At 42.9% G+C, this 24,892-nt stretch overlaps 2 protein-coding genes across 5 annotated transcripts in view; one reads left to right on the top strand and one right to left on the bottom strand.

Moving 5' to 3' along the window:
* Positions 1-286: 286 nt before the first annotated feature.
* Positions 287-11,599, bottom strand: slc67a1 (solute carrier family 67 member 1). 2 transcript variants are annotated; one of them, XM_011486316.4, is made up of 11 exons: positions 11,260-11,599; positions 10,732-11,111; positions 8,131-8,228; positions 7,883-8,028; positions 7,238-7,370; positions 5,443-5,555; positions 4,963-5,073; positions 4,787-4,887; positions 4,604-4,705; positions 2,056-2,176; positions 287-1,860 (listed from the first exon to the last, which is right to left on the bottom strand). In XM_011486316.4, the coding sequence occupies exons 2-11, from the start codon at positions 10,885-10,887 to the stop codon at positions 1,676-1,678; spliced, it is 1,266 nt and encodes a 421-aa protein (XP_011484618.1). In that variant the 5' UTR covers positions 10,888-11,111; positions 11,260-11,599; the 3' UTR covers positions 287-1,675. The 2 variants fall into 2 exon arrangements, with proteins under 2 accessions (XP_011484618.1, XP_078801015.1); XM_078944889.1 differs by lacking the exon at positions 11,260-11,599 and having other exon boundaries at positions 10,732-11,230.
* The window catches only part of LOC101155409 (very-long-chain (3R)-3-hydroxyacyl-CoA dehydratase), a 27,297-nt gene continuing 12,673 nt past the window's right edge, over positions 10,269-24,892 (top strand). The window contains exons 1-7 of one of the 3 annotated variants that reach the window (XM_020711151.3): positions 10,269-10,285; positions 11,772-11,870; positions 17,920-17,965; positions 18,051-18,124; positions 21,099-21,263; positions 24,042-24,093; positions 24,205-24,315. In XM_020711151.3, the coding sequence (XP_020566810.1) occupies positions 11,790-11,870; positions 17,920-17,965; positions 18,051-18,124; positions 21,099-21,263; positions 24,042-24,093; positions 24,205-24,315 (529 nt within the window). In that variant the 5' untranslated portion in view covers positions 10,269-10,285; positions 11,772-11,789. Of the gene's footprint in view, positions 10,286-11,293; positions 11,312-11,540; positions 11,684-11,771; positions 11,871-17,919; positions 17,966-18,050; positions 18,125-21,098; positions 21,264-24,041; positions 24,094-24,204; positions 24,316-24,892 lie in introns of those variants that run through there. The other 2 variants (XM_078944891.1, XM_078944890.1) reach the window with 2 other exon arrangements.

Genomic DNA, 24,892 nt, shown 5'->3' with positions numbered 1-24,892 from the left:
AAAGAAGAAGTCAGAACCCTGACAGAGTGGTCAACCTCTGATCGTTTGAGTCCGTTCCTGCCCTCTCATGTGTCGAAGTGTCCTTAGGCAAGGCACTAAATCCCACATCGCTCCTGGTGGTTATAGGTTGGTGCCAGTGTAATCAGTGCAAATGGGACTGTGACAAGAAAGCATGGTCTACCCCCCCCACTGCGCAAATAAAATCATGTTTGTCTGGGCTTAGTGCAGAAAACATTTCAAACACAGGTTTTTGTGAAAGTAACAAATATCTGCTGCACAGACAGGATTTCATTGTATTTTTTTATTAACATGAAGTACTTCTTTTTGTCATAAAAATACTTTATAGAGTACAATTGAGGGTCTTGGGGAGGAAACTGTGTAGCCACGAGGGGTCCAAGTCTGGGTCTCCCTGTGCCGGTCCCAAGCCCGGACAATGCACAGAGTTGTGTCGGGAAGGACATCCGGCGTAAAAATCTGCCAAAACACTTTAAAACACTGAATCCAGGCCTGGAGGGCCGGCGTCCTGCTGGTTTTCCAGAAATCCTGCCTGATTTGCTGCTGATTGCCTGGATCAGGTGTGTTTAGCCAATAAGGAGCTTCAATGGCAGCTTGATTGGAAAACATGTAGGATATCGGTCCTCGAGGCCAGGATTGGGGAGCGGATGATCCAAATTGTGGGAAGAAGCCAGGGTTTGAAACAAGGAACCTTCTGGCCAGCCTTTAGTTGCACTTGAACCTCAGCCTTCTTTAACTTTCAGGGTTCAGGTATCCAGCCTTTGGTAAAAAGACCTTCATCTTGAAGACTGAAACGTCCATCATCTTCATTGTACGCATTGAGAGTAAATTTATCACTTTAGAATGGCTGCTCTTTCCAGCCCGGTCGGATGTGAACCGACACGTTTGGATCGTCAATCAGTCTTTACGTCTGGCTTCCATCAAACATAAATCCAGGAGTCGTGTTGCTCATTACAACTCTAAGTGGTCATGTTATAAGAAAAGAGATCACTTTAAGTAATGATAACAAATAATCTAAAATATGTTCTATTTGGAAGAATTCAGAAATGATCATAAACTGACAAATAGGAGAAAACTTGGGATTATATTTTCCACAAAGAAAACAACGGTTTGAAGACTGATTATGGGTTTACATTGTTGTCCAACGAATGTCTATAAAATATTGTTATCTTGAAATTACAGCTAAGTGTTTTAGAAACGGCAGTTTGGGACTGATGAGCTCTGCAGAAACGTGCATGAACACCCTAAAGACTACGCTGCTGTCATCTGGAACAAGTTTGTCAGACTTTCACATCACTTTGAAACTTTACTTACACTGAAATTTACACAAATAAACTTTCAAGAGATTTACCAAAAATAACATTTCAAGTAAGATTCCTTTCACAATAAATCTGAGAATGTTTCAGGAATGGGTTTTGCTCAGTCCATATCATTTTCAATTCATTCTTGAGAGCAGCAAACTGATTCACAGCGGAGCCACAATCAACAGTGTGCTGCCATCTAGTGGTCAACGTCTGGCCTGCGTTCACTTGTAAAACAGAAGATTAGACTGAAACAAACTCCTATGATTTGATCTGATTTCAGTTTTGGATTGAATGTCCTGCATTTTAAAGAACAAACGACTGTTTGGAAGATGTTTTCTTGACATAAAGAACAGGTTTCAGTCATCTTTCGCTGAATTCCTGAGGCGTCGGGACAGCAGGTAAACAAACACGGTTCCGTTCACGATGAGCTGCAGAAGGCCCAGAGAGGAGAGGCCATAATTCACGTACAGGAAGCCTCCAGCAGTCGGTCCGATGGTGCGAATCAGGGATTGCACAGATGCACACAGTCCCAGCATGGTTCCTGAGGACAGAGAGGAGAACGTTCAACCCCTTCCTGCTTTCATCAATAGTTGCTACTGACAGCTCTCTGCATAACGTCTACTTGGTGAGATTTCTGCTGCTACAGATCTGCCCCCAGTCCTAAGAGCAGGTCCAGCTTCACAGCCGTGTTTAGCAGCTTTACCGTGCAACATGTGACGGTGAGGAGGGGGCTCACCAGAATCGGAGGAAGGCACACTTTTGGTGAGGATGCTGTCCGTGATGACGTTCAGCACAGACAGCGAGAACATCATCAGGGTGATGGAGATGCAGAGCTGGAACACCGTCTCCATGTAGGTCTGCAACAGGGAAGAAAGAGGCATTTCTAAATACTTTATTTAAAACTCACTGTCCAAAACATCACAGAGTTTTTCACAAAGAGACAGCAGAAAGAAGACGAATGAACCAGAAGAGAAAGCAGAAAAAACAAGCAGATCATCATTCAAAATGAAAACAAATGATTCTTCGAAGTTTTGAAGGGGATGAAGAGTGGAGTCCTCATGACAGGAGACACCGAAGGGGCCCATAGAATGTACCAGAGGACATTATTAAAACCGTTCAACTGGATTTCAAAGTTATGGCTCCATTGGAGGCGTTTGCGTCACATGCCTTGCTCAAGAGCACCAAAGTGGTGGAACAAGCATGTTAAACAGATCTGCTCTTGCGATGAAACTACTGTATAGAAGGATGGTTCAAAAGGTTGCTGCACTGCGGCGCCTTGGCAGCTCTATTGTAGAGCAAAACCTAAATAATGCTCCATAACAACAAATGTACATATGGGATGATGAGGGGATGAAAACTGTAGTTTTCTTGTCCATCAGAGCCATGAAGGGATTTGTTTGAGTAACCAGGAGAGCAAAGATCAGAAAAGATCTGATGAAAGTAGCTGATTAGCTAAGCTGCTGCCTAAAGGAAAAAAGAAAGTCAAGTTACGTCATGTCAACAATGAAAAGGAAAAGGACGCCATCATGTGGTTGCAGGTCCAAACAAAACCTGTAAATGCCATTTGTGATGGTGAGGATGTGGATGTGCTGATGAACGGGTTCAACTCTGTGTAGTGGCTCCACTGCATGCAAATACCCACCAGTGTCTGTATGTTTTACAGATGATTTTTTTAAATGTAGTTGTCATGCTCATTAGTTTTTGTTATTTGAGGCCATAGTGGTACCCAGTGACTGTATAAGAAAACTGGACTGAGTGACCCCTCCTCCCTGGCGTTCCAAACAGAACGTAAAAATCCCAAAGACTTCTATAGAGAATTAACCAGCTATTGATCAGTCATTGGACACTGATTGGCCACGTTTTCAGGTACACTGTCCACCTGCTCATCAACGCTAATTTCTAATCAGCCAAACACGTCAACAACTCAATGCATTTATGCATGTAGACATGGTCAAGACGATCTGCTGCAGTTCAAACCGAGCATCAGCAAGGGGAAGAAAGGCGATTGAAGTGACTTTGAACGTGGTTGTTGGTGCCAGATGGGCTGGTGTGAGGATTTCAGAAACTGCTGATCTACTGGGATTTTCACCCACAACCATCTTCAGGGTTTACAGAGAATGGTCAGAAAAAAAGAAAGTATCCAGAGAGCAGCAGTTCTGTGGACAGAAATGCCTCGTTTACACCAGAGGTCAAAGGAGAATGACCAGACTGGTTCCAGCTGATAGAAAGACAACAGGAACTCAAAGAACCACTGGTTCCAGGCGAGGTCTGCAGAAGAGCATCTCTGAAAGAACAACACGTCCAACCTGGAGGCAGATGGACCACAGCAGCAAAAGACCACACCGGGTACCGCTGCTGTCAGCTAAGAACAGGAAACTGAGGCTACAATTCACACAGACTCGCCAAAACTGGACCATAGAAGATGGAAAAACCTTGTCTGGTCTGATGAGTCTCCATTTCTGCTGCCACATTCAGATGGTAGATGGAGTATAGTTTGGTTTATCGTCTTTAAATGATCATAAATGTATGAAACTTGATTCATACAGCACTTCACAACTCCTTGTGGAAAAGTTTGCCCACCCCTGGTGTAAATAGTAATGGACGATTTATAAAGCGATTTCAAAGGGGATGCTGAAATTGGTAATCCAAAGGTTTCAATTCAATTCAATTCAATTTTATTTGTGTTGCCCAAATTCACAACAACAGTCGTCTCGATGGGCTTCGTATCGATAATTGAAAAAGTTAAACATAAAATCAAAAGGATTGTAAATACATAGAATTCAATAGGAAAATACTAAATTGAACTAACAAACTGACTAAACTAAACTGGAATCCCTGCCCTTAGACCCCCCTTCGCGGTAAGGAAAAACTCGGATTCCGGAAAAAACGAAGAAACCTCAGGGGTGCCCACATGAAGGAGGGATCCTCCCCCAGGACGGACAGGCGATTTACCAGAACTCATAGAGAAGAATAAACTTATCTAACTCTACAACTACATACATCCTCGACTCACAGGTGAATCCACTTCTAATCACTGCTATCTAGTGACACGCCCACCACACCAGTGTAAACAGGAAATCACTTGCATTCAACTAAATAGACACACCTTCAGTTTTGGCACCTACGTTCAGTTTTCAGGAGCTCCACACACAGGCCTGAGAAACAACAGCCAATGGGAAAGTTGAACTGAACCAGCAGCTGCTGGTTCACTGCCAGCACAGGCAATCCTGTTTCCTACACATGCATTGGTTGGAAAGGAAAATGTCGCTGTGTGATTCACGCACCTGAACCAAGCCCACCAAAGCAGCAACCCCGATGGACAAGAGCAGCAGCGTCTTCTCAGGGAATCTGTTTGCAAGTCGACCAATCACAGCTCCTTGAATGACCTGCACAAACACTTGCTTTTACTGCCCCCTTCTGGTGCTGCAGAATGCAACTCGCCCACCAAAAGACCAAATCTTTCTCACCATCTGAACAATCCCAAAGAAGGCCATCAGGTAGCTGTGCTCCTCTGGCTGCAGTTGGAAAAAGTCCATTGACACGATAGAGAACATGACCTGAAATATCCCTTCAGAAGAGAGACGTTAGACCGTTGACTGTCAGTAAGAAACACCTGCATGCAGAGCTGGAACTTCAATCTCACCTGCTGGCAAACCTCCTATCACCTTGATGAGAAAGATCTGCATCACCCGTGGATACTTCATGAGCCGTGTGATCTCTCTGACATTGAAGACGCCCTGCTTTTGGCTCTCAGCTGCAGAGAAATCGAAGGAAATCTTGGAAAGAACTGCAGAATCTTTTCTAGTCTGAGCTTATAACAATTTCCTTCCCACTGCACTGATATCACAGCACACGAGTTCATGGAAAGCATGTCTTTCTCCATTCCTCCTCACTAAACGAACTGCTCTGGATGGCTCCCAATAGCTAATGTCCGAGTCCTTAAGTCAAAGTTTTACACATTTCTGAAAACAAGGACCAACATTTAAAAAAACTCACATTACAGATTTCTATTGAACCCAACTGTTTAGAAACCGTCAGCGAGTGCGTTTCACGCCACGTTAACACTTTCCAGGACGGCGTCGGCCTCATGTGAATCAGGGTGTTAGTACAGAGAGTGTCTTACTTTTATTACTGCTTCTAGGAGCCTCAGTCTTTGTAAATTTTGGGATGAAGCATAAAACCAGAAGCAAATTGAAGGCACTCACTGCAGCACCAACAGATGCTGTAAACGATTCCCTGTCGGAGAAAAGCAGCATTAGCTGGAAAACACACAACTTGCTTTTATTTTGGAGGACCTCGGAGAGTGGGGAGGATCATGTCTTTCTGACAAAAAGCTAAAAAAATACAAACATTGATGTACTTTATAAAGGTTGCTTTTATTTGTGTTTGGCCTTTTTTCATAAAATGTGAATGAAAGCAATCAAAGTGCTCAGATCCTTTAACCTCCACTCATTTGTTCAGCGTGTCGTTTTTTCCATTTCCATCCATCACCTGCTAACTCCTGTCCAGCAGGGTCTCCAGCAGGGATGCTGGATGATGCTCCACCTACAGAGGCGGGGTTTGCCCTGGACAGGTTGCCAGTCCTGTCCAGGCAAGGCCACAAGGACCATTTAGCCTTTCAGCCAATCAGTGGTTCCAAATCTAAGCAGAATCCATTGAATTCTTCATCTCATGCTTAAAGAAATATAAGAATATTTTAATGAACCTTTGATTACAATGTTTGGGGCTAAAGACTATAGATCTTCTTTAAAATCTCCTTTATAACTTGGATATGTGATCTAAATCTATGACAAAGTGAGTGAAGTCTTTGCTAAAGTGAAGCACAGTTTTAATGACATTCCTGCTGGATCTCCATCGTCTTCGCAGGTTTCTTTATCAACTCTAAGAAATCTAAATCTCAAAGCTAAAATTATATATATATTGATACATATCACTGGATTGGCCGTCACGTGACATACGACGCGACACACATGCGCCATCACTGTGCACCGAGTCTAGTGAAGGAATGACGAGGTCCAAACACACAACGAGTCATGAAGGGACAGGACAGGAAAATAATCCGATGGAGAGGAATCTCCTTTCACAGGTTAGTGATCACATTTTCATAGAGAGAAATCAGGCTGTGGGTGCTAAGGTGGTCCAAACATGCTAGTCTGGGTCATTTATGTATATTTTTATTAATGTTTGATGCATTAATTTAATATGTATTACCTCAAAAATTGATAAACTTGCTTTTTCAAGGCATGTTGGGGTTGAAGTACAGAAATAAAATTAACAACTTTTACAAAAGGCTTTGTAGCTGAAGACTGTGTATTAGACACATGATACCAATTCATTTGTGGTAAGGATTTAATAATTTTTTTACCCATGTCAGGTCAAGGGCTCCGTATTACACCTTTCTCCAGTGACTAAAAACAGCTTAATTGTGGTGTCCAGCTAAATTTTTAAGGACACACTTGCATTGAAGTCATTATATCAATAATTACTTTCCTTCACTTATTCAACTTTAGTAACAGAAACACATTTTTGAAATTGCCTTGTTCAGTGAAGCGTTTTTTAAAATGTAGCAATATTTTTTTAATGTTATATTTTGACAAAACTGACTTCTTCTCTGTTAGAGGCATTAAAGGTTAATTAGGTTTATTTCAACTTCTGTACATTACCTTAAACTACTAACTTCAGAAACACGTTTTCATTGCTAGCTCAAAGGATGTATAAATGCTTTATGAATGGGTCCATTGCATCCAGGCTCTATAGTTTCATGTGTCTGAAACAAAAACTTTTGGTCCTTTCCAGATGAGAATGAGATAATATGATTATAATTCTAGTCCATTTTGTTGGCAAACTGGCAGTATCCCATCTTTCAAAGTATTGTTGTAACAACATTAGACACATAAACAACAAGGCGATACACTCACCCAAAGCGCGCATTTAACTGCCCGCCTAAAGTGGAGCCGAGGATCAGACTGATGCCGAAACACAGGCCTGTCTTTGACAAGACATCAGCTCGCTTCTCCGGCTCTGAAAGATCCGTGAGGACCATCTGACAAGCTGCAGACAGAAAGAGACCGCGTGAAGTCCCGCCTATCCGTTACAGCAACACAATAGAAACTCAGTCAGATCAAAGGCAGGCATTTGGGGGCCAAACTGGGTTTTATTCAACTGCATAGATATAAGGAATGTTTCCACACCTAAAGCCTTAGCACCTTTGTGCACCCTGTTCAGGGGTTGAGCCGTTTTTGGGTTGTCCGGGTCGCAGAGAGGGGCGGCTGTGTCTTAAGGGGAGCACAGGCGTGTCCTGCAGTTCCCTCAAGGCTCGTACGACCATCTCAACGGACATCATGAAAGTGGAACGTACCATTGTTGTGCGTGTGGTAAGTGTTTCGTGAAGTATTCGTAAGGCTAATGGAAGTTGAACGCACTTATGACCTATGGGTGATGCTTTTGTACAGTGTCCTTACGCCTCACTCTAGTCATTAGTAAAGTGTGAGTACTGGCTCATAAGATGAAACGTCCTGAGACTCAAGTTTTCCTCGATTGCATGAAACATGAAGGATGCTCACCAGGCACGATGTGCATGAAGATGGTGGGGATTTTGTGAACGAAAAGTAAAATGGGATGGTTGGCTAATGCCAGCAGCACAAAGAAAACAACATTTGCAGAACACACGAGAGTCAAGGCTGCCCGTGCTCCAAAAAGGTCTCCAAACCTGAGGATAGAAACACAACAGTCACAAGATCAGCACAAGTCACCGTCTGCAGCAGCACACAGCAGGCAGGTCATTACCGTATCCATGGAAACGGGCCCTTACCTTCCAAACACAGGACCCCCAATCAGCTGAGCAACACCAACTGTAGTTTGCAGGTAACCAAACCATAAAGTGTCAAAGCCAAGTTTCTTCGCCAAGTACTGTAATGAATAGAGATGAACATATCAGATGCAGCATCGCACACGTCAACCTCTGGAAGTAAAACCTAAACTCTAGAAAAGTTGGAGAGTTTCTTAATTTCTAATGAAACCTTTCGTAACATGAAAGGTTTCATTTCAACAATAAGATTTCTGCTCCAAAAAAAGGACCTCATTTGTAATTAGTTTTTGCTACCGGGCTAAAAATAGTTAGACTGGAATAAAAATAAACCTTTAAAAAAATCAAAACAATTATTGAGGCTGCTTCATTAAAAACGAGGTCCACTGCATCTCTGGGAATCATGTCACTATGGCCTCATTCTGGGACCAGGTGCTGGGTTGGGATCACAGGGCCAGACCCCCTCCAAGAGAAGGGCCCCATCCACAGAAATGGAATCTAACCATCGGACATAAAATGTCACCTCACTGAGAAGATTGGAGCCTCAGCTTGTGTGGGGCCTGAGTGGTCCCACCTAGAGATAGATAGCTGGGCTCACTTCCACTCAAACACTTTGGACTTGAACTACTTGTAAGGAATTGGAATCCCCCGCTGTGTTGTCTATTGTAAGAGGATGCTGGCTCGTGTGGGTTGACTCTTAGCCCCCCAGCCTGTTTAGAGTCTCAAGTAGGAGTAATAAAAGCTGCTACCGGCCAGGAGCTCCACTGTTATACAGGGAGACTTCATCACCAACGTGAGCAGAGACAGTGATTCTTGAAAGGGAGTGATTGATAGGAATGATGTTTGACATCAATGCCAACCCCAGTTTGTCCCTAATGAGCACCATGTTTGAGCATGAGGGTGTCCAGCGGTGCACATGGCACCAGAACACCCTAGACAGGAGGTCAATGACTGACTTTGTGGTTGTGTCATCTGACCTTTGGCCATGAGCCTGGGACACCCAGAGACAAGAGGGGGAGTGCTTTCAACCAATCCCTACCTGGTGGTAAACAGCATTTATAGCGCTTTACTACCTTCTTAGAAGGCCAAAACCACTTTACAGTCACAGTCCCATTCACTCATGCACACACTAATGGCAGCTCCGCAGCTAAACGCTGACGCCAACCTATAACAACCAGGAGCACGGTGGGGTTCTGTGTCTTGCCCAAGGACACTTCGACACAGGGCAGGAAATGATCTGATGCTTTATTTAACACATCATGATCGTCAGCATAGATATCGCTTTCCTTGCCGCTGCACTCAAGGCCTGCGCCGGCTGAGCCAGCAAAGGGGCGTGTTGTCAGAGTAACGTGACAGCACGCCGCATCACGTTACAAATAGTCCACCTTCAGCGATCAACTGAAAAGATAACAAGAATGAAGGACTAAAAACTGGTGGAATATTTATTTCTTTTGTAAGTGACCATGGTATTAGCAGGAGAATGGCAGACAAAGTGTGCATTATCAGAAATGAATGCACGATATGGAAGCCGGAACCTTTCAGGCTTCCATATCGTGCGTTAATGCTAATAATGCACACTTTGTCGGCCATTAACCCTTACCTCAGGAAGGCTGGAGACATTGAGTCTCTCCATTGAACCTCCATCAAAAAAGCAGTTCAAATCTGTGCTTTTAGGGTCTCAGGTACCTACTGGGCCAGCTACAAACCCAATGGGGGTCGCCAAAAGTCGAGATGGAGTCAACCTGAAGATGGAGTCCCATCAAGCCTGCCTGGCTTGTGAGACTCCCAAAGCGGGTATCAGCAGCTGAACAAAAGGCCTATGATTAGGGCCAAAGGATGCAGCCATCCAGCGTCCGATGCTCATCACCATTGCTGAGGACGCTGCTCTCAGCCATTAAACGCTGTGCTGAGCAGCATTTGTGGCTGGACTAGCTGACAGGCGCTCACCGTGCTGAGCAGCCCAAGGCCGTGCTCCAACCTGGGGTATCAAAGTGACTCGATCTCTAGTTACTATGCTCTGATAATGTGGAAAAAAACTCCCAGAATCCTCAGCAACTTTAACAGGACACTAAAAACAATTTGTTTGTTGCTGCCGTTTGTTTCTCTCTTAGGCTTTCATCATGACATGATTTGAACTTCTGGGATTATTACCTGACAGCAGGTGAGTCTTTTTTCTATATGTGATCCGTTTTCATAACTTTTGATGGTTAATCTTTGAGTTTTCTTCTTAGTGTAAACTAAGCATAATCACCTTATGGTTCACTTTTACTTCATTAATCTTCTTGTGGAAGTCTGAATAAGAGGATGAGGTCAGACATCTTTAGACTTAGATAACTTTTCTGTCAACTTTGAGGACTCAGACTGTCCTGTCGATGCCTTTTCCACAATAAAGGCATCATTTCAAAGCCTTTGCTTGATTTATTTCGGCTATTATCTAACAACTACAAGAGTCCACCCATAATGTTACATAACTGTTCTGACTTTAATGAAAAAAGCTGCCAGAAAAACAAAAAAAACAAAGATCTTCTTCACATCAGCCCTGTACGTTGGGTGAGTTCACGGCCTGCACGGACATTTCAGCTTTCCCTTCTGACGTCACATACTTACTGGTGTCACGGAGAACTGCAAAAACATCATGCTCAGATCAAGAGTGAGGATTAGAAACGTCACGTAAATAACTGCGGTGTTCTTCCGGCGGCCGGTGGTTCTGGCCGCAGATGTCCCGGTACCGGCAGAGTCCTGCAATTCTTTTCCGAGCTGCATTTTTCTTGTTTTTGTCTTTCCAACAACTCTGACTGCAGCCCCGCTGACGTAGAGTCCTTGAGAACAGATCAAACAGAAAACAGGAGCAGGGATGCTGCGCTGTGGTCGGTGATCCAAAACGTCTCTGTTCCACCGTCAACTTTCACCCTGTGAACTTTCACACAAACGGTTCAATCTTCCGGGAGTTGCACTTTGAAACCGGAGGCGGCGTTATCCCGGTAGTTCTGTAATCACACACAAACAATGCCATCCAACTCTCAAAAGTCAAGTAACGCTCTGGAATCAACCGCTTTAACGGGAATCCTCGGGATTATGTCCACTACTATATTGGTTTTCGGCTCACACAAAAAAGGCAAAATGACGGGATTTTACCTGAACGCGTCTGGAAGCAGTCCTCCCAGAATGGAGGCGATCGAGTACTGTGGTGCGTTCAAGAACGTCGGTTATCGGAAGCTCGAGACCCGTGGAACTTAGTTTAGTAATCCAGGTTTTAAGTCCGTGACTTAAACTGCGGGGTAACAACGTGGTCACGAATTACGTAAATATCAATGTGAACATATAAACCCCATCTTTTTAATATCTAGTTTAAAGAAGAATCATCTTTCCTGTTGTCTCTTTCTTTCTTTCTTTCTTCCTTTAAAAAAAATCACTGATAATAAAAAAAGGGTGGGGTACCTCTGATTGATAGGGACACGTGATCTATTCAAATCTCTGAAATCTGAATGCAATGTTAGCCTCTGTAATGATGCGCTCTTATTGTGAAAAGCTGAAAACGAGCCTCGGCCGGAAGTCCCCGGTGAGCGCGGCGCGGTGCGTTGCGGTGTGCACTTTGCTTGGACTCATTTTGAAGTTTGCAGCAGCGTTCTGGTGTTTGTGGTATGTAGCAGGACCTGGCAGTGAAGATGCAGATCCTCACCCCTCACGTGTACTGGGCTCAGCGCCACGGCGAGATCTTCCTGCGGGTGGAACTCAGCGATGCCAAGGTAGGACGGAGCTCTGCCGGTGCCGCTCCTCCAGCAGCAGCATCCGCATCGCTTCCATCATCATCACTTCTCATGTTGGCTTCTCCTCTGTTAACCAGGAATGTCACTGAAATGTCCACCTGGAAAGGCGTTTTGTGCTTGTTTTAATTTGACTGTAAGCTAATTGTCCGCGTTCAAGGCTGTTTAGAGCTCCGACGGATCCCCGCACTGGACAAAAAAGAGACTAGTCGATATTTATTCACACATTCAGCTCTCAGGGACCCTTTCTGTCTGTTGTTTTCATTCAATTATCGCCCTCTTTAAATTGCCAGTCATGTGGACATAGTTTTTAAGATGATGAAGAGTTAAACCAGTCCTCTGTGAGGCAGATATGAGAAACTGCTCACCGGCTCTCAGGGGTTTAGCTCCTGGTTTCCTTCACATTACTGGTCATTTTAATAATTTAGTCTGCGCAAAGAGAGACGGTGCCAGCGTGCCCGCCTACTGGGATTGAAGAAGTTCCTGTCCTAAAAGAACTTAGTTGTTCTAGTTGGGGATCTTGGTGGCAGTAGCAACAAACTGCACCCAAAACCCTGTAGTGCTTCACGTGACAGACTTTGCATGTAATGGCAGACAAAGAGGACATTTGTGATGTCATGACCGTAAATGGTAAAATGTTGTATACTGGAATAGCGCTTATCTACCTTCTTCGAAGGCCCAAAGCGATTTACAGTCACAGTCCCATTCACACAATGATGGTGGCTCTGCTGCCAAACACTGGCGCCAACATTCCACTAGAGGCAAGGTGGGGACTGTAGGGAACCGGTAGGGACTGTAGGGAACCGGTAGGGATTGTTGGGGACCGTTAGGGATGGTTGGAGCCTCTTAAGGCCCGTACACACCGGGACGAATATTCGCCAGCCGTTATTCACCAGCGTTTTCAACACGGTTTTTTGTTCTCACACCCAGGCGATTTTCGCTGACGATGAGCCGAGCGAACATGCAATTTCATTCCCTGACATTAGATGGCGCTTAATGTAAAACAGAAATACTCCTGTACACAAGGTGGCGCTGCGCAACTTTACGCTTCTTAAAGTCGCTTTTCACTCAGAAGAAGAGAGCAAGTATTTACGCGCTTGTCAGAATCGAACAAAGAAAACATGAATATTTCAAGCATCAGTAGCTCCAACTGGTACTTGGTTCAGGGATATTTGAGAATGTCCGTCATTATTTCTTTGCGGCAGTGTAGACGCTACTCGGCGTCTATCTTCTTCGCTGGTATGTGTGCTCAGCAAGGCAGTTCGATATTTGAGCGCCCCCAAGTTGTTTTTTACTGTAACTTCAGAAGGTCCAGAGACGTGTGCAAAAGCGCCATTCTCATTGGTCGTATAGTTTTAGACGCGGCGCGTCGAACCAAAAGAACGAACCCGAGGCGTTTTTTAAAAAGTGACGCTTTGACGCGTGGCGTTTTTTCGCCTCGGTGTGCACACTCACATTGGTGCCCTTTGTTTAGTCACGAGGCGTTAAACGTCGGCGAATATCGCGGGCAAAATTCGTCCCGGTGTGAACGGGCCTTAAGAGACTGTAGGGAACTGTTAGGGATGGTTGTGGACCGTTAGGGACTGGGGAACCATTGGGGACTGTATGGGACTGTTGGTTCTTTCCTTTTTGATTCTGGTAAAAAGGCCAGCAGCTGAATTTAGGATAAGCTGAAGTTTATTGATGGTTTGCTTCAGAAGATCAAAGGACAAGTTACAGTGAAGACAAGAAGTAAAGGATGTCCGTTTATCATTACATGTGCAATTTTAACATGTTTGTATTTGTGTTCAGTTAGAAGGAAATGGTCATCTCAACATCCTTGTTTTTGTTGTAACTTTACATTTTCCTGCATGAATGATGGGATATCTAACCTGTCTGCACACCTGCACAGGTGTTCAGTCTGATTTGCATCAGCAGTTCAGCTGAATTTCTATAAATGAAGCGAAAGTTTCAAACTGTCAAGCCATGACAAACCGGACACACCTCGTCCTGAGAGCCCAGATGGGTGAGGCCCATTGACTGTATATGAGAACTGGACTGAGTGACCCCCTCCCCCCTGGTGTTCCAAACAGGAAGTACCCACTGGCTCCAAGAAGCCAACATTCCCATTCCACAGAGAAATAAACAGCTGTTACTCAGTCCCCCTATTGATTCTTTGATCTGATACATTTGTCAACATTTTCTAGATAATCTTCAATTTAAGAAAAAAACATTTTTGTTAGTTCAAATTAGTCAAAATATTCAACCTTTGATTGACAGATTTTTGTATAGCCTGCTTTGAAGTGGTAGGGGAGTGGCCTTCCAAAAAGCTCACTCCTGATTGGTGAGAACAGTTGCCATAGAAATGTTGACTTGGACCTACTTGGACCAACAAATGTTTACTGACAACATCTGGCTCCAACATGACATTATCTGTCATGTTGTCATGGCGACTGAATTGACTTCACTTGGTTGGAGCAGGAAGTAAACCACTTTCTCTGGAGGAAGTCTCATTCACTCAGTCCAGTTCTCATATGCAGTCAGTAGTTTGGCCAGCATGCGCTGTCTGGCCTGTGTTCCTCCTAGACCAGGGTTTCTCGCAGCGTGATGATCCGCTGAATCGTGACAAACGGATGAACGAACGGGGAGGAGGAGGAGGAGGATCCGCCTTGGGTCCCCCGCGCTTCTGACCACGGTCGGAAAGGGGAGAAAGAAAAAAAGTCATCCCTGGAAAGGTTCAACACCACGCTCTGCCATTTCGCTGGAAATATTTTCAAAAACCGCCTGGTTGCGATAAGAGTCCTGGAGTTTGGCCTGAATAGAATGATCACCCCCAATATGAATCCAATCAGTGACCTGTCTCAGCAGCATCGTCCGCCATGATTGATGTTCATGTTCTCGTTCCCGCCTGCTTCAACGCATAATGATGACGTTTGTAGTGTACCGATGGCGTACGGGTCGGATTCATGTGGCCGTTCAGACGGAGGTCACATTTCTAAAGATCGAATACGTATCGGATCTGTGTCGTTCAGACTGTCATGGAAAGATCAGATACAGGTCAAATGGGGGCAAAAAAAATCGCAATTGGGTCGTTTCAGCCTGCAGTGGGAACGTAGCCTAAGCCTCACATCCTCTCATTCCTGCTGGTCCCATCACACCTGAAGCCGTCTTCCACCTGTTCAACCTGAAAGCTCGGGTTGCAGCGTCCGTTTCCTCCGTTTGCTTGTTCCTGAAACGTTTTGCATAGAACTGTGTGCAACAGTGTGCCTTGAATGCACCAGTGTTGTTCTATCTATTTAATCCTGGAAATAATTGATTAGGGCTAGCCCAGCACAGTAAATCACAAATGTGTCGTTATCGCAAAATCAAGCTGTGCAAAAACACATCTCGCAAAAACTGTAAAGATGGTAACCTTGAATGTGCTAAAGCAATCCTATGGCAGCTTGATGTATTTGACAAATCAAATAAATCCATTAATGCATTTGACCAATCGGGTGGTCCCCTTTGATGTTAGATGTCTGCCTCCCATGTAGACGAGGGTCTTTTGGAATGTAATTTGTTATGTTGACTTTTATTTATATTAAACTGTTGCAATGAAATGGAAACGACGTATTTAGTCGTTTTGCTATTTGTTTGTGTATCGCAAGTTAAATCGTCATCAAAATGATCTTCCTGTATCCTGATTGAAAGTCAGATAAGAAATTCTATACTTCTAGGAATTGTCCAGATTGTGTCTTTCCATCGTGATGGAAAGGCACATGGTATCGTCCATCGGCACAACCCTAGGGTCCACTTGATAAAATGGTTCAACATCTTTTGTCTGTCTATAACATAAGCTGGCAAGGACTGCGCTTTATCCTTTGTAGATAGTTTTTATTGTTTTCCAAAAATGTTTTGTTTTTAAATCAAATTCTGCCTATGTTTATTTATTATTGAGGAACATCTCTTTCTTAATTATGGCCCGCAGCAGCAGTCACTGACTGCAAGGACCATATTGTTTTCGCAGTTGGAACGACGACTTCGCCGCCTTTCAGCGAGAATTTGACCCCCGCCGCATGCTCGAAAAGTCACCAAAATGTGCACACACCTGGGATAAATTGCAAATGAATTTTCCACAAAGTCAACGTCACCCCCCCGAAGACGATGACATCACGGCCAGCGATCCCGTCAAAAAAATGAATGGGCCGAAAATCGCGTATGGGGCCGAACAAAATGTACTTCAAAATACAGCCGCGAAACCAAGACACACGTGTCGGGGATATCCCAAAGATGTTTTGAAATCATTACGGGACGGCCACACGACCTACGGCTTGGCGGCCATTTTGTGGCGAACTCTGAGAATTGGCGATTTTCGTGTTTTCCCACAATATGGGGAAAAGACGCTTTTGTTTGAGCGATTTTCACGCAATTGCACACACTTGCTGCCAGCTCCAGTCTACAAACACCCCAGAAGTGTCGTTGACCTTTGACCTTGGGAAAAGGCCGCCATCTGGAATTTTCTCAAAAAAGCACCTTTAGCACCAGATACCAACGAAAACTCGTCGTTGGAATTTTCATCAATCGTCTCGTAACTTTTCGGGCACCAACGGCCAGCTACTATGGACAAAATGTTGGAATTAGAAGTTGTAGATTTTGAACGGCGTGCGCGTGGCGAGCTAGCAACCGTTGCCATCTTGGCTAGCTCGCACATTTTTCATCGGAATGTCGTGAAGAGGAAATATGCGATTCCTTGGCCCGCGCTGAACAAAACGATGCTACGCACGACAAGATCGATAAAGGAATGTGGGCGTGGTAAGCAAAAAACCGTCGCAAAAAAATGTGCCGACTCGGCAAAAACGAAAAAATTCGGAACTTTTTTTTTGAGAATCGACTAACGAAACCAATAACCAAGGTTGGGCATCAATGGCAAGCTACTGTGGAAAAAATTTTGGAATTAGAAGTTGTAGATTTTAAACGGCGTGCGCGTGGCGAGCTAGCAAAGTGGCGCACTGTTATAACTCCTATGTTTTTCAAAGGACTACTGTGAAATTTGAATGCATGCAATGATGCCTGAAACTGCATACATTGAAAAAAACTGGATATGGACATATAAGGAATGTGGGCGTGGTTTGCATAAAACCGCTGTTGCTAAGGACGACAAAAAGTTTACTTTTACCGATATGTCCGAAACTGACGTCAATCTGTTCGTCCTCCTGAGGGGACCAAAACATAAAATGGTTGCTATGGAGATAAAAACAACAGAAAAGCCGCCATTTTTAAAAAAGTGTTTTTTTACTAACTTATGACGTATAGCTCTCACCAATGGAGGAATGTGTTTTTCTGAGTCAGTTGATGATGATGCTTGCTATGCTAGCACTTTTAGCCACATTAACATAGCTAGCATAGTTAGCATAATTAGCATTTTAGGTAATGTGTTTTTCTGAGTCAGTTAATGATGCTGATTACTACGCTAGCACTTTTAGCCATATTAGCATAGCTAGCATAGTTAGCATAATTAGCATTTTGAACAATGTGTTTTTCTGAGAGAGTTGATGATGCTGATCGCAATGCTAGCACTTTAAGCCACATTAGCATAGCTAGCATAGTTAGCATAATTAGCAAATGCAGCCTTGACTAGCTTTTAATTTGTGGGCTGTTAGGGCGGTGAGGTAGGCGTTGTGAGTAGAGTTGGGCGTGGAAGGCGGGTTGCGTCTGCGGGCCATACAACGCCGCTTGCGGCTTTAATGTTCTGAATGTTGCTGACCTGCTGATCTTGCTTTGACAGACCTTGAAAGATCTGAAGGTGGTCTAAAGCAGCCTGGTACATTTAGATCGATATCTGTTGAGATTTCTATCTTTATTGCCAAGTATTCCAGCTGCTTCAGTGGGCAAATCTTTACAGTTTATGAATGATAAACTTTTGTGTTCCCAGTGTGAGATTCAAACTGCTTACATTCATCATCATTCAAATGCACGGATGTCGTTTTGTTGGATTGAACCTTTGAGTTGCTCCTGATGTTGATGTCCAGCGTTCCACTTCCTGGATATGACCACTTCCTGTTGTGTTTTTCAGAATCTTGATATCAGCCTGAACCAAAACAACACGCTTCACTTCAGAGGTTTGCTGTCTTTCAAGTTTCGCTCAAGGCAAAATTCTTGTTTTTAAAACCTTCAAACTGATGCTAAAAGAATGTTTCTGGACAGCACTGGGCCACGGAGCCAAAGGGGATAACGAGTACAAGTTCAGTCTGGAATTCCTGGAACCTGTCAGACCCGAGGTATTGATCTTTTTACAACTATTGCTTTGTGTCTTATCAATTTCCTTTAGCCTCTCTTGGATGTGAGTGCATGATTGGCTGTGAGAACTAAACACAATAAATCCAAAGACTTTGAGATCACACAAGCCGGTATTTTATTCCCATTCAAACATTAAAAACTATTTCTATCTGGTCTGTAGGAGGTGGAGCCTCCAGGAAAACCGGACTGCTCTTCAATCTGAAAGAGAGTGAAACGTTTTTAGAACACTATCCTTCAATGATGAACTGCAAGAATTTAATATAATCCAATATCTACGAAACAGAACATCTAGAGAAGTCTGAAAGAAGCTAATGTTTGCTGCCTGAATCCCAATAATCAAGTTTTATCTCAATCCCCCAATCGGTTAATGCTGCAAGTTTACCAGTGGAGAAGTGGAAAGGAGGGAACAGTCTTCTGCAGTAGTAGGGCTGAGTATCACCAATCATTTCCAGAATCTATGCCATTCACCACAGCCTGAATCAACACCATTCACAATTCTTTCATTCCATTCGGGGGCTCCGGCTGGGGCTCTCGCTATAGCAGTACACTTTATTCCAGAAGATTTGAGCAAAAAAAACGCTGCTTTAGACTACGTATGTCTACTTTAAAAAAGGTTTCCTTAAAAGAGTTTGGACAATTCCTGCCCGTGAGTAAATAAAGCTGTTCAATTAGTCAGCAATGTCGAGCGTTAGCATTAGCCGTCCTATGGGAAATTACATTATACATTGGCATAAAGCTAGCAAACTTTGGTTTTACTGCAACTATTGTTAAAATTATATTCTAAATGTATGTAATTCCATGAACCTTCTGATTGTATTTTGTAAAGTGTCTAGCAGTTTTACAGTTGTACACTATGACTGTTCTAAACAATGAGTTATATCACTAGAGGAGACACGCCCGCTTTCGAAGCCTGGCCGACGGTGGCGGAGCGCGACGCCATCTTGGTGAGGTCGACGACGCCCACATGACAATGATTTCTATTGCTTTTAGTGGTGTCTAAGTAGCTTTTATATACTATATGTCACGGTGGAGGGGTGGCTCGAGAGCCGGTAGGACTCAGAATGCAGAGGCAGGAGGCACAAAGTTCCGGGGCAAGGGGTTTAATTACAAACACAAACAAAAGCGCTGCAGAGCAGGATGACAAAAACCAAACGAAAACTCACTGTGGCGTAGCGAGGGACAAGGAACGAGGGACAAGGAACGAGGAACAGGGCATGACATGGCATGAACACCAGAACAGGAATAATGGACCAACACAGGAGGAAGGCAGAGACAAGACTTATATACAGACAGGGCAGACAAGACACAGGTGAACATGATCAGGACAGATGGGGACCAAAGGAAGTAAAACCCAAGAAAACAGACAAGACAGGATACTTTCAAAATAAAACAGGAAACAGAAACAAGACAGAACAAGGACCAAAAACAAGACAACAAGTTCAAATCATGACACTATATATGTTTTTACAATTTATATATATTTATACATATATGTAAATATATTATATTTATATATATAATATATATATAGATACATAATTTGTTGTTGTTAAAGAAGAGAAACAGTCAGCCTTAAAAGCTCAAACTTTAATGAAAAGGCATTTTTGCAGGACTTCTTACAAATAAAAAAATTATTACAAAGAATTTTAAATAAATTATTTGTAAACATTTAGGAGTTTTAGACCTCTTTGACATGTAATTTAAATTATTTAGAAAAACCCAACAATAAGTCAATAATAATAATAATAATAATAATAATAATAATAATAATAAATCAATAGTAAGTCAATACAAACAATAAATAATAGCAATACATACATAATAAGTCAATAAATAATAAAATATAAGTCTATTATTATTATTATTATTATTAATAATAATAATAATAATAATAAATATTCAAAAGAAGTCCAAAAGTGAACAATAGATTTACCCTAAAATAACAACAACAAAGAAAAATTATAGATTTATACTGATTCATGTGAGGGATCAATTTGTGGAATACAGATGTTATGGTGTCGGGTTTCAAGCAAACAGTCTGGCCTCTCATCAAAATGTGTTTCCACAAAATGTTTTGAACAGTCAGACTGTATTACTAGTTGGTACCACAGTGATCCATCTGGGTTAGCTCTTTTTATTGCTAAGATCCACTTTTTCCTTAAGTCTGAATAGTGAAAAGTTCAGTCACTGAGTCAGAAATGTATAAATCTATATTACTATAATAGCCTAGTATGCTGTATACAGGTTTAGCAAAATAAAATGTACATTTCTGTCGACAGCAAATTCTCCGTACATCATGCAGCATGTTGATAACAGCCCTGCAGCATCATGCATGTCAACATGTGTTCTATTAATAAAGCCCCTGCAGCATTAAAAGAAAAAAATTATAATACTTATCTGTGAAATGATATACTTCCTCCTTCATGGACTCAGTTCTCTGATTTTGGCAGTTGAAACACAAACAATGAACTGGTATTATGCAAAAAATGTGTTCAAATGCATTCACTGTAGCAGTAACTTGACCTCACCAAGATGGCGGTGCTCTCCTCCCATGAGGAACCACGTGATGTCTCCTCTAGTGATATAACTCATTGGTTCTAAAGCTTAGTAGCATTAGGTCACCGGAACAGGAAAGGCATAAAAGATCAATCTCTACTCTTATGGATCGGTTTTTGATCTATTAAGCTTGGATCGATTCAGATCGATTATTCCATTTTATCAACCCAGCCCTATGCAGTAGAACAAACCAAACCCACCAGACTGAGGCGTGGACTCAGGGGAGGTTTTTCCTTTTTCCCTCTGGTCTGACACGCCTGATTCAATTAGCCGACTAATCATCGTGTCTGCAGAGCTGGAAAAGGTGTCTGTGAGAGCAGAAGGTCAATCACGCGGGGTGCTCACGTATGCATAAATACGTTACAAAAACGCGTTTCTTTTCTAATTCTGTTCTCTAAGATTGACCACAAATCCACTCAGCGCCAGGTGGACATCAAGATCCGAAAGCAGAGGGTGCGTTGGTGGGACCGGTTGACTCTTCAGGAGAAAAAGCCTCTTTTCTTGGCGCCGGATTTTGACCGCTGGCTGGACGAGTCCGATGCAGAGACGGAGCTCCAGGCTCAGGTTACTTCAGACCCACTTCATTTAAAAATGAAAACTTTACACATGTTCAACGTTTAGCTAACCAGTGATGAAAGTCTTCCGGGAATTCCCGGAAATCCGGGTTTTTGAGCAAACCGAACGTACTTTCCGGGAAATAAAGACCTGATCTCTACGGACAAATCGCTTTCTGGATTAGAAAATGGTCTGAAATCAGCTAATTTTAGCTTTATTTTCTATATTTCTCCGCAGATCGCTTCCTCTATGGTCGTGGCCATCTTTCGTCTTCCCGGCCTAATTGACCAATGACGGGACGTTTTAGTTGCTTTCGGATGCGTCGACGGGTCTGATTGGCTCTGTCTGCACCACGTGGTCAGCGTGACTTGCTTCCCTAGAGACCAAAACTGGCGGACCCACGCTAAACTTTCACAAACACATCTGAAGAGTTTGCGATCAAATTTGTGTTAAAATAATGGCAGGCATCGTCATTATTGAGCGTGGTCACGACCTCAGTTGTGAGAAGACGATAAAAAACAAATTGAAGTGGTCTTGGCTGGAAAAAAAAAAAAGATTTTTAAGGTAGTGTAGGTCAAATACTTTTTTGTGTAAAATAATCTCAAAACCACATTTTGAAATAATTTCAATTTTAGTTTTGAGTTTCAGTTTTTATTTTGAATACATTTCTCTATCTAATTTATTTGTATTTCCTAATTACCATGATTTAGTTCAGTATAGTTAACATTAATTATAAGTATTTGATGGTTTGGACCCGCACTCCCTTAAAAAATAATGTTTACAATGTTTAGTTTAGTTTGTATGTTTGTTTTGATATTTCCCAGATTACTTAGTATTGGTGTTAAAGAATTGATGTATTATGTTATAGAATTATAGTTTAAAGCAGATCCCATATTTTGATGTAATTATAGTTTGAGAAAACAGTGCAAGTGGATGTTGTACATCAGTCATTTCTAAAGCAGAAATAATGTATAAATAACTGAGGTATTTTCATAGAATATCATAGTTACTGGTGTTCTTTTTGCCATTTGGGGCTTTGATGTTACTATATTTTAGCAATTGTATGTTTTGCAGCTTTAAGGAAAAGCGTAGATTGTAGGATTGTGTTACTTTGAGCAATTTTCCAAATTCTTTTTTAGGACCAGCAAGTCCTTAATGGAGAGTCAAACTAGGGGTTTGAATGACAAATCATGATGCTCCAATTAGTCTTAGTTTCTTGATAAAGAAGTGAATAACTAGCTGCCAGAATGCACCAGAATGCATCTAAGACCACGTATTTTTCCAAAATTTCGCTCTGTGCCCGCCATATCGCTCAAAGAAAAGTTCAGGGATTTTTTCCTTGCCTGACTTTCATCACTGGCTAACATAACTACTTGTGAGTTTTTAACATCACCAAAGAGCTTAAAGCATGAAAATCCTGGCTATTGTCAAGAAAAATTCGACGCTTCAGGTGGTAGAAAACCCAGAAAAAGTGCATCAGAAGTGAAAGCAAACCACAGCAGCTGGATTTTTGATGAGTAAGGATCGTTGACGGACATTCTTCGGCTGCGTGGATGGGAGGGGGTTCTCCGTATTCGCGGGTGTCTCTGGTCCCTTACCCCCAGGAATACGGGGGGAATACTGTCCAAGTCTGGAATTCTTGGAACCTGTTGAACCAGAGGTGCTCCTTGCTCATGCCTCCGGCTGAAGATGTCCAGATGTTTTGCAGGGGTTCCAATAGTGTTCCTAAAACTACGTTCACACAGCTGGCGTTCAAGCGACCACTTTCAATGAAAACTCTTCCACACTCTTGCGTTTTTAGCCCGTTGAAAGTTCAATCAGTTGAGCTTTTGACTGCTTGAACAGCTGAACTTTGACCAGTTGGGGAGTCGGCTCTGGTAGTGACACATGAGTCGCATCTTTGCATTTTGCAATTTAATGAACAGAGTTCCAGTACACAACAAGAGAACAAATGTGTATACAAGGTATACAGACGGTAGCCCCTCCCTTCTTGTCCATTGTGAACACCACGGGCTGAATGTACGTTTATCAAACCGCATATAGCATGTCTGGTGTCAACGTCCCATCACAGACGGCACAAAGTCAAACCCTGAGTGTTACTTCAAAGCCTGTTATATTATTTAAATGTGATAAAAATGGTTTGCTGCTGATGGCTAAAAGCTGGTGTTTAGCGGAAAAAAAAGGCGTGACGGGCCGGCCCTTCTGACCGGCATCTTTACCTGCCTCCTTGACGGGCTGCTGCCGGACAGAAGTGAAGAAGCAGATGCTGCTGCTGAGCCCACCACCACAACTGGGTTTGCAGCTGCTCTTGGATCTAGCATCTATGTCTGGAAAAGACAATGAAGTTGCATTTTAAAGTCGTGCTCCCACCCAACACTGAGGCAGACGCAAAGGGCCACATTTGAAATGATTGGAAATCTGTTGAAATCCGTCACAGTGGAAAGTGGAACTGTAACACCACAGGGAAAAACACAAACAGGATAACAACCCTGAGCGTAGCATTACCTTACACCAGGTGGCTTAGTGGAACAAAGGACCAAGGGGACCTCCAGGGTTTCTTTGAAAGCAGCAGCAATCAGTAGGTTGGTGAAGAGGACACGCCCATTTTTCCAGGTGGTCTCTTTGTGAAGACTCTGAATGTAACCGGAACCATGTCATGTGGCCAAAATTCACCCATTCTTGAATGGCTTTACATACAACTTTCATTTTATCACTGACTATATCTGTGTTGTCATGGCAACGTGTCTGAAACATTGTGCTAGAAAGTAACCAAAGTTTTTCTTTCAGGAGGAGCAAAAGATTAGCAAGATAAATGTGGAGTCCAGAGTTCGTAAAGACCGTGAGTCCCTTTTCTTTTTCAAAGGCTAGTCCGTCTGGCAGGTGTTTAATGTTTTAGTGTTTCTGAAATACCATTTTTATTTATCGTCATGGTTTGTTTCCGTTTCCTAAGCCTATCTCGGGCTGAAGAAAGGTTACCTGTTCATGTACAACCTGGTTCAGTTCCTGGGTTTCTCCTGGATCTTTGTCAACATGACTGTTCGGCTCTTCATCCTGGGCCAAGGTTTGTTCCAACACGCACAAAGCATCAACGCACAGATTTTTGTGTGCTGAATAAGCATTTTTACTGCACCATTACAGTACCAATGCCCCCGTGGTGTTCCAAACAGGAAGTGGCTCCAAGAAACCAAAATCCCATAGACCTCTATAGAGAAATAAACAGCTGTAACTCAGCCATTCTGTTGGTCAGAAAATGCACTTTGCGGGCTTCCACGGCTTGCGTTCATTCCTGATGATGCACGCATTTTCCCGTACGTACTGACCAGTTCATGGTGTTCTTGCATCAATCAAACTAAAGAATCCAGATAATGCAACACAGGCCCCAGGAGTGCGACTGGATTTTTCAGTGGTGTGCCTAAAAAAAAAAAAAAAACATTCATGGTCGCACTGGGGATATATAGGTATATTTTTATGTCATTCCTGTATGTGTGCAGGTGTAACACGCCTAAAAAACCCCTGTGCTACCTTGTGGGGTCCAGATGACCCCTCTCATCTGGACTCCACAAGATAGCACAGGGGCTAAGAAGGATTGTTTTTGTGTGTAAGAATGTACATCTGAGTCGTTGGGTTTGAGTCCGTGC

This window comes from Oryzias latipes, chromosome 3, assembly GCF_053564925.1.
Source record: "Oryzias latipes strain Hd-rR chromosome 3, Olatipes_Hd-rR_3.1".
Classification (NCBI taxonomy): Eukaryota; Metazoa; Chordata; class Actinopteri; order Beloniformes; family Adrianichthyidae; genus Oryzias; species Oryzias latipes.
Note: the sequence above shows the minus strand (reverse complement) of the source record. Positions and strands in the feature narration are given on the sequence as shown.